The 13,487-nt window shown below is 43.6% G+C and overlaps 1 protein-coding gene across 2 annotated transcripts in view; it reads right to left on the reverse strand.

Annotated features, from left to right (window-relative positions):
- NIBAN1 (niban apoptosis regulator 1) overlaps positions 1-13,487 on the reverse strand; it is a 97,776-nt gene that overhangs the window by 40,130 nt on the left and 44,159 nt on the right. For both annotated transcript variants that reach the window (XM_083506744.1, XM_083506743.1), the window contains exons 2-5: positions 9,186-9,316; positions 7,259-7,390; positions 4,247-4,361; positions 1,279-1,446 (exon numbers count right to left, since the gene is read on the reverse strand). In XM_083506744.1, the coding sequence (XP_083362870.1) occupies positions 1,279-1,446; positions 4,247-4,361; positions 7,259-7,390; positions 9,186-9,316 (546 nt within the window). The remainder of the gene's footprint in view (positions 1-1,278; positions 1,447-4,246; positions 4,362-7,258; positions 7,391-9,185; positions 9,317-13,487) is intronic.

A 13,487-nucleotide genomic window follows, 5' to 3' on the forward strand; every position in this document is an offset into this window, starting at 1 on the left:
AGAACGCCTTCTAAATCCGGCCTGCAGATTGTCTGGGAATCAGCGTGTTTTTACATGAGTGTCCTTTTACAGTGGTACCTCGGGTTACAGACACTTCAGGTTACAGACGCTTCAGGTTACAGACTCTGCTAACCCAGAAATAGCACCTCTGGTTAAGAACTTTCCTTCAGGATGAGAAAAGAAATTGCGCAGCAGCAGTGGGAGGCCCCATTAGCTAATGTGGTACCTCAGGTTAAGAACGGTTTCAGGTTAAGAACGGACCTCTAGAACGAATTAAGTTCTTAACCCGAGGTACCACTGTATTTAAAATGCATCTCTGGGTTATTTGTGGGGCATAGGAATTCATTCTTCTTCTTCTTCTTCTTTTCAAAATACAGTCCGGCCCCCCACAACTTCTAAGGACAGTGGACTGAAAAAAAATGCTGACCCCTGATCTAAGTGTTTTGGGTAAGGAGCCTGACAAAGTCCCACAGCCAAACCCAGACACAACCACAGTACTTTTCTGTCACCATGAAACTCAAGATGGCAGACGTAGGGTTTGTAGGCAGTCAGTCTGCCACTGAAGAACTGACCAGGCCTAGGCCTGCTCAGCTTCAACGTGTAACAGATGCCTTCTGACCACAGCCTCGGCAGTACCCCCATTTGCACAGCTACTCAAAAGCACAAAGTCAGAAAACAAATCATGGGATTGTAAATCCTACGTCCACCTTCCTTCCCCAAGCTTGACAAAATAGTCGGCTCAATTCTCCCCTACAACATGTAATAATATCACTTCCTTAATTTCATGATGTCATTGCACTTACCGTATTTTTGGCTCTATAAGACTCACTTTTTCCCTCCTAAAAAGTAAGGGGTAATGTGTGTGCGCCTTATGGAGCGAATGCAGGCTGCGCAGCTATCCCAGAAGCCAGAACAGCAAGAGGGATCGCTGCTTTCACTGCGCAGCGATCCCTCTTGCTGTTCTGGCTTCTGAGATTCAGAATACTTTTTTTCTTGTTTTCCTCCTCCAAAAACTAGGTGCATCTTATGGTCTGGTGCGTCTTATAGAGCAAAAAATACAGTACTTCCTCTACCCACCCCACCCCATGGCTGCGGCTGGAAAGAGCAAAGAAAAGCCTAACATGGCATTTCCACATCACCCATAATTTGTAGTTCCCTCCGGCTCCATACAAGGGAGTGACATAGTAATTTTGCAAAAGAATATTGGCCCGCTAGCTGGTGACAATCAGATATGTAGACACAATAGCAAGGATGCTGAACGTAGCCTTTTGCACCTACCGTGGTTTAAGTGTCTGATGCAGTCGTTCAATACGGTGCTGAATTTCTTCTGCGACTCCCGATCCGGAAAGCAGAAACAACTGTGTCGGAGGAAAGGTTGCCACAGATAGACCGGAAATTCCTTTGGAAGGCCAACAAAAGCCTGTGCATTTTCCTTTTCATTGGAACCTTTAAGAGAGAAAAAAAGACATTTAAAAAGACTAGTACAGTGGTACCTTGGTTCTCAAACTTAATTCGTTCCGGAAGTCCATTCCAAAACCAAGGTGCGCTTTCCCATAGAAAGTACTGCAAAATGGATTAATCCGTTCCAGACTTTTAAAGGTAAAGGGACCCCTGACCGTTAGGTCCAGTCGGGGATGACTCTGGAGTTGCGGTGCTCATCTCGCTCTATAGGCTGAGGGAGCCGGCGTTTGTCCGCAGACAGCTTCTGGGTCATGTGGCCAGGATGACTAAGCCGCTTCTGGTGAACCAGAGCAGCGCATGGAAACACCATTTACCTTCCTGCCAGAGCGGTACCTATTTATCTACTTGCACTTAGGGGTGCTTTCGAACTGCTAGGTGGGCAGGAGCTTGGACCGGAGAACGGGAGCTCACCCTGTCATGGGGATTTGAACTGCCGACCTTCTGATCGGCAAGCCCTAGGCTCTGTGGTATTAAAAACAACCCCTAAAACAGAAATTTAACATGAATTTCACTACCTAACGAGACCATTGATCGATAAAATGAAAGCAATAAACTATGTACTGCAGTCACACAATCCATCCATCAGAAAAAAAGAGCCGCAAAAACAAAAACGCAAAATAAATAGCAAAAACACACAGACCTCAGCATAACACTCAAATCGGAAGCGTGGCACTCAAAACGGAGCACGGTCGGCTTCCAAAAAAAGTTCGCAAACCGGAACACTTACTTCCAGGTTTGCAGTGTTTGGGTTCCAAGTTGTTTGAGTACCAAGGCATTTGAGAACCAAGGCATGACTTGCATGACTTGCCTCCTTGTTATACAAACATTTATTTATACGTAAATGGTGTAAGCTGCCAGGGAGGGGAATTTTTAACTCAGCATGCATTACGAGCACTCGGTGTTTACAGATGCTGCAGGAGGACGTTTTTAATAGTGTGCTGCACTCCTAGTAAGGTTCACCTCACATGTCAGTCTTTAGGCAAGGCTTATGAGATTCCAAACTCATCTCCCATCAGGAGACTCGGGGCTTATCTGCACCTCAGTTTGTCCTGAGATTTAAGTGTTTTCAAGTCATGGGTCTGAACAGTGCCAGATTTACGTATAAACTAAACAAGCTATAGCTTAGGGCCCCACTCTCTTGGGGGCCCAAAAAAATTTAAAGGGGAAAAAAACCTGGATGTACATTTCCAAAATATAAGATAAAAAACAAATAATACAGCAACAGTGTTTTGTGTTGTGTAGGCTCCTGTGATGTAAGTAATGGGCCCCGCCTGCTAGCCAGCTCTCTAAAATATCACTGGTTTGCTCATTTCTATATATAGGGTGCCTACATTCTGCATGGGGATGCGGGTGGCGCTGTGGGTAAAACCTCAGTGCCTAGGACTTGCCGATCGCATGGTCGGCGGTTCGAATCCCCGCGGTGGGATGAGCTCCCGTCTTTCGGTCCCAGCTCCTGCCCACCTAGCAGTTCGAAAGCACCCTTAAGTGCAAGTAGATAAATAGGTACCGCTTTATAGCGGGAAGGTAAACGGCGTTTCCGTGTGCTGCGCTGGTGCTGGCTCGCCAGAGCAGCTTCGTCACGCTGGCCACATGACCCGGAAGTGTCTCCGGACAGCACTGGCCCCCGGCCTCTTAAGTGAGATGGGCGCACAACCCTAGAGTCGGACACGACTGGTCCGTACGGGCAGGGGTACCTTTACCTTTACCTTTACATTCTGCATGGACTCATTATAATTACTTTGATAAAATACATACTTTATTATGTGCAAATGGCTTTAGATATCTGTTAGGTCCATAAATTACAATATAGCATATATTCAACATAAGAAACAGCGACAATTGTTGACAAAGGACAGCTGGACATATAAAGGGTCCCGTTACGTTCAGTAGCTTAGGGCCTCATCAAACCTAAATCTGCCCCTGGGTCGTGTGTCCCACTACCTTCCCCAGGAAAATCTGCTGTTTACTGCTGAATCAGAACAAACCAGGGTGGATAAAAATCAAGGAGTTAAAATAAATAAATAAATAAATAAATAAAATGGATTTTTTAAAAAATTAAATTGGAATTTTTTGTAATAGGATTTTTAAAATTTAAATTGGATTTTTAAAATAAAATGCTTTTGGAGGAAAAATATTTCTATAGATAATTTTCTATTTAAGCTATATCATAGTCCAAAGGCTATTCATCAGGAAATAAGGATTTGTTTTAAATTTTTCATGTGTGCTAAAACTCAGTCTAAGTTTTTTTTTATTGTTTAACCACATCAGTTAACAAACATGGATACATAGCCTATAATGTTATTGTTTTAGTTACATAAATTGTTTAAATTGTTATTAAGGAAATGATTGTTCTTCTCCTTCCAATAAAGTACAGCAGAAAAGTTGCCCAAATATAAACAGTTAATTATGATATTATTGTGAGATTTAATAAGTTATCGGTCTATGTATTTCTAATAGTATAACCAAATCAGAAATTTTTGATATAACTGTAAAAAAACTACTCTGAAAATTTATTTTTCCAAAAATGAAACTTTCATCTGGTTGTAAATATTAAGATTATACCAGCAAGAGTCTTTCTTTAAAAAAAAGAAAATATTTAATTTAAGTCTTACTGACTAGTGACTTAAATCAAATCCACCCTGGAACAAACTCTATTGATGTGAAGGCACCCACAAAATATTGCTGACTCATATATACCAGTCCTCCCTTTCTACGTCTTGCCAATAATCAAACGGTGTAGTTGGGATGGAAATTGGCCATTCTACTTTCACTTGACACGCCTTACCACTCGGGTCTGGAAAATGTTTATCAGATAACAAGTTATACTCCTCTTCTGTCGTCAGTACTTTGCCTCCAACAGGTAAAATGCAGCTTTTAGGACTAACGCCCTTCTGGAACGCCTGGGTTCGAGAAAGAGAAATAAGGTTATGAAAACAAGCCTATGATAGTTCTTCAACTTACGTATGTTAAAATGGGTGTAGGGATATGAGAGAAGGATTGTGGCTTTTAAGGGGTGCACAGAAACCACAGCTGGGGGTGGCCATCTTTTCTGGGGATGTCTGCTTTATTAAAAAAAGGAGAGCGCAAACAAGTTTCCAGTCCCTGTGGGCTATGCCTCCTGAAAGCTCAGAAGTGAGAGTAGTGGCCGAGTAAGATTTGGAGGAACCCATATATTTCCTTGACCTACTTAGCAAAATTAAAAACCTGCATTTAATTTATTTGACTTGCGGCTCCCCTTTGATTTCAACAAGCTCTCAGCACAGCTTGCAACAACCCATCGTTCTACCCAGACACTGAGGTCCAGCACCGAGGGCCTTCTGGCAGTTCCCTCATTGCGAGAAGCCAAGTTACAGGGAACCAGGCAGAGGGCCTTCTCGGTAGTGGCGCCTTCCCTGTGGAACACCCTCCCACCAGATGTCAAAGAGAACAACAACTACCAGGCTTTTAGAAGACATCTGAAGGCAGCCCTGTTTCGGGAAGCTTTTAATGTTTGATGTTTGATGTATTATAGTATTTTAATATTCTTTCGGAAGCCGCCCAGAGTGGCTGGGGAAGCCCAGCCAGATGGGCGGGGTATAAATAATAAATTATTATTATTATTATTATATAATATCAAATTAATTATGCAAACATTTTCCGTATGTATAATCTGTGCAGCTCAGGGATTTCAGCTTTCCGTGGCACAATATTCAGACTGCCTGATGTGAGAATTTAATATAGTTTTTGAGCACAGCCAACATGCTGCCCTGACCACGGGCAGCTTCTGATGTTACTTTTTTCGTGGAGTAAAAATTTGCTCCACGAATTATGTGGCATGGCATATTCATGGTTCTGTTCCTACCTTCAGGACTAAGGTCAGAGAGTTGCATTGAGAAAGTACCTTTCAGCCCCCGGGCTATTTAATATATACATGAAGCCATCTGGAGTGGTCATTAGGAGTTTTGAGGTGAGGTGCCATCAGTATGCTGATGACACTTAGCTCCATTTCTCCATAACATATGAATCAGAAGAGGCCTTGCTGGACACAGTGGTGAAACGGAGGAGGAAAAACGAGCTGAGCTTGAATCCTGGCAAGATGGAGGCACTGTGGCTGAGCAGTTCCCACTTTTGAGAAACTGGTCAGTTGCTTATCCTTGATGGGATTATAATAATAATATAATAAATTATTATTTATACCCCACCCATCTAGCTGGGTTTCACCAGCCACTCTGGGTGGCTCCCAACAAAATATTAAAAACCTGATAGAACATCAAACATTTAAAACTTCCCTAAACAGGGCTGCCTTCAGATGTCTTCTAAAAGTCAGACTTGACCTTCCTTGACATCTGATGGGAGGATGTTCCACAGGGCGGGTGCCACTACCAAGAAGGCCCTCTTCCTTGTTCCCTGTAACTTGGCTTCTCATAGTGAGGGAACCGCCAGAAGGCCCTCAGAGCTGGACCTCAATGTCCGGGCTGAATAATGAGGGTGGAGATGCTTCTTCAGGTATACTGGGCCGAGGCCATTTAGGGCTTTAAAGGTCAGCACCAACACTTTGAATTGTGCTCGGAAATGTACTGGGAGCCCATGTAGGTCTTTCAAGACCGGTGTAATATGGTCTTGGCGGTTGCTCCCAGTCACCAGTCTAGCTGCTGCATTCTGGATTAGTTGTAGTTTCCAGGTCACCTTTAAAGGCAGCCCCACATAGAGCGCATTGCAGTAGTCCAAGCAAGAGACAACTAGAGCATGCACCACTCTGGCGAGACAGTCTGCGGGCAGGTAGGGTCTCAGCCGGCGTACCAGGTGGAGCTGGTAGACAGCTGCCCTGGACACAGAATTGACCTGTGCCTCCATGGACAGCTGTTGCATTCCCCTTGAAGGAGCAGGTTCACAGTTTGGGGGTGCTTCTGAATCCCGCTCTGTCACTGAAAGCTCAGGTAGCCCCAGTGGCTGGAAGTGCCTTTTACCAACTGCGACTGGTTTGAGAGCTACGGCCATTCCTGAACCGGGAAAGCCTAGCCACAACAGCTCACGTTAGTTACTGAGAGCCAGTGTGGTGTAGTGGTTAAAAGCAGTAGATTCGTAATCTGGTGAACCGGGTTCGTGTCTCCGCTCCTCCACATGCAGCTGCTGGGTGACCTTGGGCCAGTCACACTTCTTTGAAGTCTCTCAGCCCCACTCACCTCACAGAGTGTTTGTTGTGGGGGAGGAAGGGAAAGGAGAATGTTAGCCGCTTTGAGACTCCTTTGGGTAGTGATAAAGCAGGATATCAAATCCAATGGGGGTGGAGATGCTCTTTTTGGTGCCAGATAAAAACATTCCTGCTTAGACAAGCCTACCCAGATGCTTAGATAGTCGAGGCAATCCACTTTAGTATTTTAACTTTGGTGTTTTTTTAAAGCAGGGTTGTAAATCTTTCTTGATTTTCCTGTTTTATCTTTTGTAAACCGTTTTGAGGTTGTTCTTTTTTAAACAACAACAACCACCACCAAGCAGTGTATAAATTATACGAAATAAATAAATAACAATGGAAACGAGCAAAGGAAAAATGCAGGGAAGTGGGGAGAGGCTGAATTTCACGGTGCCATAAAGTAAAGAATACCTGGGAGGTCAATATTCAGATGTGATCCCTTGTAGCAGCAAGTAGGAATCACTCAGTAGGAAAGAAATCAGAGTACACTGGATAAAAGTGTTTTGCATTTATTTCGTTGCCACTATCTACTAGTCAGTGAAGCAGCACTGAGGATCTCAAAACTGAACATGACGAATCAATGCACCATGACATCAAGCCTCAGCACCCGGTAAACTGACAATTTACCTCTTTGTTTTCAAAGCTCTCCACGGCATATTTGCTGTTAACCACTATATATCTGTCTTTCCATTTCTTCACGTCTTCAGCAAAATGTGACACTTCTCCTTCATAAAAGACCATGCTGGAGTCTGCAGGGGGCTACAGAAAAGACAAGTTACTGAGAAATAGAAATGGCTTCTTTCTGCTTCTTTGTTTGTAAAAAGAAAGGGGTGTGTTTCTTCATGGGAGGGCGTGTCCAAAACCTGACTAGAATATGTTAGAATAGAAACTGAAAGCTTCTGGCCTATAGCTTCTGTTGTTTGGGAGCTGGCATTGACAGCACTGTGCAAAGTTACACTGGCTAGCGAAATGTTTGCTTGAACTCTGCATGTCTTTGGTGTACGAGCCCATCTATAGTTCTGTTTTATGCTGCTGCTTTAATTTTTTTTAATTAGCTTTAAGGATGAAATATACTCTGAGTCCTCTAGTGATTTCATGCTCTTTATTGCAGCTTGTAAAACAGTGATTGAATTACGCCCCCCAACCTCAGGCTTTTATATACATTGTTTACACAATGGGTCCCGTCTGATTGGCTGATTCAGCTTCCCTCCTGGAGCCTGATTGGTCTTTCCCTGCAGGCCAGTCAGTTGTTGCATTCTACGATCCTACCAGCCTAATAGGCTGATTAGTTTCTTCCTGGAGCCTGATTGGTCTTCTCCTGCAAGCCAATCAGTTGTTGCATTCTATGATCCTACTTGCCTAATGTTCTAGGATCCAAGGATAGTACATAACAAAGGATTTGTTCCAAGCTGCCTCAAAAAGTGAAAACGTACTATTAAACATCTAATAAAACAAACAAACTTAAACGCGCTCTGTACTTGCTCAGAGACACCATATCTCGTTATCAGCCCCCAATCTGAGGCCTCAGCCTCTCTCAGTCCAGTTTCAAATTAAAGCCTGAGTTTCCAATTTAAAAACATCTCCAGGAGGTCTTTTAGCAAGGGTGATGGTGTTCTTTGCCCTCTATATAAAGCTGATAGATGGGAATAGGAAGGAAGGAGACGGACTGAATTACATTATTTCACACTGCAGCCTGCCTGTGGGTGCACTAATTTTCCCCCTCCCCACCCGCTACCCCTGATAAAGAGACCTTGTAACTAAAAGTCTGTTTGTGGCACTGAAAAATGTGTTGTGTGGCACTGAATACAGGGAACAAGACCATTGCCCTTTTTGTGGTTTTCATGGGACACTTGGGAAAGGTAAAATGGGAAGAAAAGAGGATAGGAAAGTTTTGCTAAATAAATAAACAAACAAACTTCATTTCTGGGTGAGGACTTGCAACTTGTTAGAATTCCTGTTCTGTGATTGCAGTCATGGGATTTTTGTCTATCACACGACGGTGTATGTTTTGACTTCACAAAGTGGGAAGTAACGGAGACAGGATGTTTGTGTTACTGTGCTCCATGAAGTGAGACTATTGTCCTTTGTACTTTCTCTCTTTGCTGTCTGATGCTAGAGAGAGAGAGAGCCATGTTGCAGTGCTCCATGTGTGTTTATATTTAAATAACGTAGATTAGCCAAAATGCTGAGTTGCTGAGGTCTGTTACGCAAGCTGCACAAATTCTGCAGATCCCCAACTGTGCTGATGTCTGTTGGCATCGGTCGCTGTGATGTTCGGGCTGAAGAAAGCTTATGAAGCTCCCGAGCGATTGATAGGAGGGAGAGAACATGCCAGTCGGGCATGTGTCTCTGCCAGGATCCTACTTTAGTGTAGGATGAGCTCCTGACACAACTAACATTAACAGCTATTGTGGTTTGCCAAAGCCAGGAAGTGCCAAGGAGAACTGGCCCATGTGAGCAGAGGTTAAACAACCAAACCTGTGATCAATAAAAGGGTTTCAGAATGTGTAGAGCACATTCAGCCAGTGCAATAGCAAACTCTTCTTGTAGTTACCTTTGTTTTTAAGAAATGGGACTGCAGGTCCCTGTTTTGTTCCAGCTCATTCTGGATGTTCTTGCAGAAGGACACTGCATATTGGCGTTTATAGTGCGGACTGAAGTTCTTGATCACAGCCTCCGTCTTTCCTGAAATGGAACATGAAAATTTATTATACATTCAGCAGCTCGCTCGCTCTCTTTTTCCAGGCTTCACAACTGTGAAGCTCCCAAAACTGCATTTAATACCACACTCTGCAAAAGACCTACACAATGGCATGTACTGGGTGATGTTGCAAGACGAGGGAAGTTTCTAACGCACACCTTTGAAACAACAAAAACATTACCTGAACTAATAGCCTTTTGTTATATCTGACACAGCACTGTTTCTAGTCCTTCCTGGAAAGCTTAGTGAGATAGGATCTTCTAAAGAGATCTTCCTGTTCTTCTTCCAGCATTTCTGATGGGCTGCGGCAACATATAAAGTCCTGAAGCACAGCATTTTAACATACTTGAGTCCAGATTGCGAGTCTCGTTCCAATAAGTTTCCCTTAAAACTCTCAAAGAAGTCTTTATTTGTCTCCTGGCCACCATCTCAGGGCCTTCTTCTTCTAGAGTGGTGAATCCAGATTATCTAAATTCACCAAAAGGTTGGTTCAAACACGGGTCTCATTTTAATGGGCTGCATGTAGTGAGTGAGGTGTTGGGATGAAGTTTCAGCTTAGCTACATATATAGTGTTGTACATGAGACCTAAAGCCACTTCTGGCATTTTGGTCCTGGCTAAGAGGGGACAAACTGCATGTTACACACATAATGTGTAAAATGAAGCTCTGAATTATTATTATTATTATTATTATTATTATTATTATTATTATTAAAATAAGCTTGAGAGTCTGCACTTTTGAGCAGAGGAGTTACAAAGGGGAAAGGGGCACTTAACTCTTTTCCTGCAATACATTTTTCAACGTTGCCATTTCCAAAGCTGCTCCTTCCTTCCTTCCTTCATTCATTTTACTTCATGAAAATAAAAATAAATAAACCACAGAGAATATACAGTGGTGCCTCGCAAGACGAAATTAATTCGTTCCGCGAGTTTTTTCATCTAGCGAATTTTTCGTCTTGCGAAGCACGGTGTCGGAAAAGTTTTGGGAAAGCTTCAAAAATCACCAAAAACCTCAAAAAAGGTACCACACCGCGTTCTATGAGTTGCTCCTCGAAGTCAAGTCGCAACTGTATTAACGGTGTTAAGAAAAAGGAAACAAACTTGCAAAAAACGCAATGTGTTTTCGTCTTGCGAAGCAAGCCCATAGGGAAATTCGTCTTGCGAAGCAGCTCAAAAACCGCAAAACCCTTTAGTCTAGCGAGTTTTTCATCTTGCGAGGCATTCGTCTTGCGGGGCACCACTGTAAAATACAGTTGTACCTTGGAAATCGAATGGAATCCGTTCTGGAAGTCCATTCGACTTCCAAAATGTTCGACAAGCAAGGCGTGGCTTCCGATTGGTTGCAGGAAGCTACGGCAGCCAATCAGAAGCCGTGGAAGTTGCGTCGGACGTTCAGGTTCCAATGAACGTTCGCAAACTGGAACACTCACTTCTGGGTTTGCGGTGTTCGGGAGCCAAAACGTTCGACTGGCAAGGCATTTGGGATCCCAGGTACGACTGTATACAAGCACAAGCACCAATAAAACAATCACCTTAACATTCCAAGAAACACATCAGTTGCCCAAGAAATTCAACAATTCTTAAGAACATAGAACGCAGCCCTACCTAGAGAACCTGGGGTGTTCTGTTCGTAAGGCAGAAGCTCTACTACCATTGAGCTATGGTCTTTCCCACTGTTGTCCTGTTTCCACTGAATTTGTACAAGGGTAACAACTGCAACCTAGCAGTTCGAAAGCACAAAGTGCAAGTAGATAAATAGGTACCACTCCAGCGGGAAGGTAAATGGCATTTCCGTGTGCTACCCTGGTTCATCATGCTGGCCACATGACCCGGAAGCTGTACACCGGCTCCCTCGGCCAATTAAGCAAGATGAGCGCCGCAACCCCAGAGTCGGTCACGACTGGACCTAATGGTCAGGGGTCCCTTTACCTTTAACAGCTGCACATATGGAGCCTAAGTCACAGGGGAAAGCAATTTCAGGAGGCAGATCCGAGTGGGGAAATGGCAAGTCGAGAACAGCATTCATCCAGTCATTTGTTGACTTCTATTTTGCCTTTTTTCACAAGGTGAATTCAAAACAGCTTACAGAATAAAACACCATATGGAGCATAAAACACATCCAATATAAAACTACCCCCAAAAATCCTAAAGGTCTCACCCACCCACACAGATACCATTCATGGAGGTAACATCGCAAAAGTTAATGAAGACAAGGAAACAATTAAAAGCCATCTGGAACAGCCGTGGCTTTGCCAGATTATCTGAAAGAGTAAACTATCAAAGGGTTAAATACACTTTCTCCCCTGCTGCTGCTCTAGTTAAAATCCAGAGGCTGATGGGGGGGGCACAATTAAGATTTCATCACACACATCTGCAAGTAGCATGTACTTTCCAGAGTTTGTATCAAGGAGTTATTAGATCAGAAAATTCACTTTTGCCATGAGCTGACAGGAAGTAAAAAGGTAAAGGACCCCTGACCATTAGGTCCAGTCGCAAACGACTCTGGGGTTGCGGCGCTCATCTCGCTTTACTGGCCGAGGGAGCCGGCGTTTGTCTGCAAACAGTTTTTCCGGGCCATGTGGCCAGCATGACTAAGCCGCTTCTGGCGAAACCAGAGCAGCACACGCAAACGCCGTTTACCTTCCCGCCGGAGCAGTACCTATTTGTCTACTTGCACTGGCGTGCTTTCAAACTGCTAGGTTGGCAGGAGCAGGGACCGAGCAATGGGAGCTCACCCTGTCATGGGTATTCGAACCGCCAACCTTCCGATTGGCAAGCCCATGGCTCAGTGGTTTAGACCACAGCGCCACCCATGTCTAAGACTGCAGGAAGTAGTCTTAGGCAAATCCTCTCCCACCCAGGCACCAGGGAGTCTGGAAGACTGCAAAAAGCTACCTTACAGGATTGTGAAGGGTTGTTCAGGCACCATAAATTGCCATATAGAGTGGTACCTCGGGTTACATACTCTTCAGGTTACATACGCTTCAGGTTACAGACTCCGCTAACCCAGAAATAGTGCTTCAGGTTAAGAACTTTGCTTCAGGATGAGAACAGAAATCGCGCAGCAGTGGCGCAGTGGCAGCAGGAGGCCCCATTAGCTAAAGTGGTGCTTCAGGTTAAGAACAGACCTCAGGAACGAATTAAGTACTTAACCCGAGGTACCACTGTAAAATGTTACACATGATTTCTATTTAAAAGTAATGATTCATATTAATAAATATCTCTGGGCAATCAGAGAGTAAAATTTTAGAAGTAAAATTTTGGGGTTTTATTAGCAAGTTCTCCAGTTTCTGAAAGCCACACGCACAAAGCAATAATATCCATGCTATATTCTAAACCTTTGAAGGTGTATCTTTCTTTGGTGCTCAGTTTAATACAGTTGCCCCTCTCACCGAAACTCCTCCATAAGTTCTCTCGCTTGCACACATTTGTCAGCCCTTTCCATCAGCCTTCTGAAAGGGTTCTCGGCCTTTTTACATATGGAAAACATGAAGCTGCATAGTTTATTGGGATTTTTTTTTCAAAGAGGCATTACTACATCTGGCCGCTGTTTATAGTATTTCTTCCTTGCAGCTGTTTCAAATTGTTTAAACACTTCCATTGTGCTCTCTCTCCTCTTGTTATTTGGGTAGGGTCCACATCCTTGCATTTTACGGCAGAGATAATTGAAGGTCTCAAAGACATTCGCAGTGCTTTCTGCATCTCGAATCTCTCTCTCCCTATCTGTGGCTCAGCGGTAGGAAAATATCCCCATCTGTTATTGGTCGCAGGCCATTCCTATGATAACCTCAGAATTTTAGCACATGGGGAAGTAGAATGATTGAATGAATGCGTTTTCATTTTCTTTAGTAGCCTTAAAGGAGCTCTTTACTATTAGCAATTATTATTACAGTGGTACCTCGGGTTACATACGCTTCAGGTTACATGTGCTTCAGGTTACAGACTCCGCTAACCCAGAAATAGTGCTTCAGGTTAAGAACTTTGCTTCAGGATGAAAACAAAAATCATTACAATTTGGAAGACAATTGGACTTCTTTACTGGATTTGATTTGATATGTTAATTGGATGTTCTTATTGGAAAATTAATAAACGCTTTTTAAAAAGAGAGCAGAAATCGTGTTCTGGCGGCGCGGCGGCAGCAGGAGGCCCCATTAGC

Source organism: Podarcis liolepis (assembly GCF_965112155.1).
Source record: "Podarcis liolepis genome assembly, chromosome: 6".
Taxonomy (NCBI): domain Eukaryota; kingdom Metazoa; phylum Chordata; class Lepidosauria; order Squamata; family Lacertidae; genus Podarcis; species Podarcis liolepis.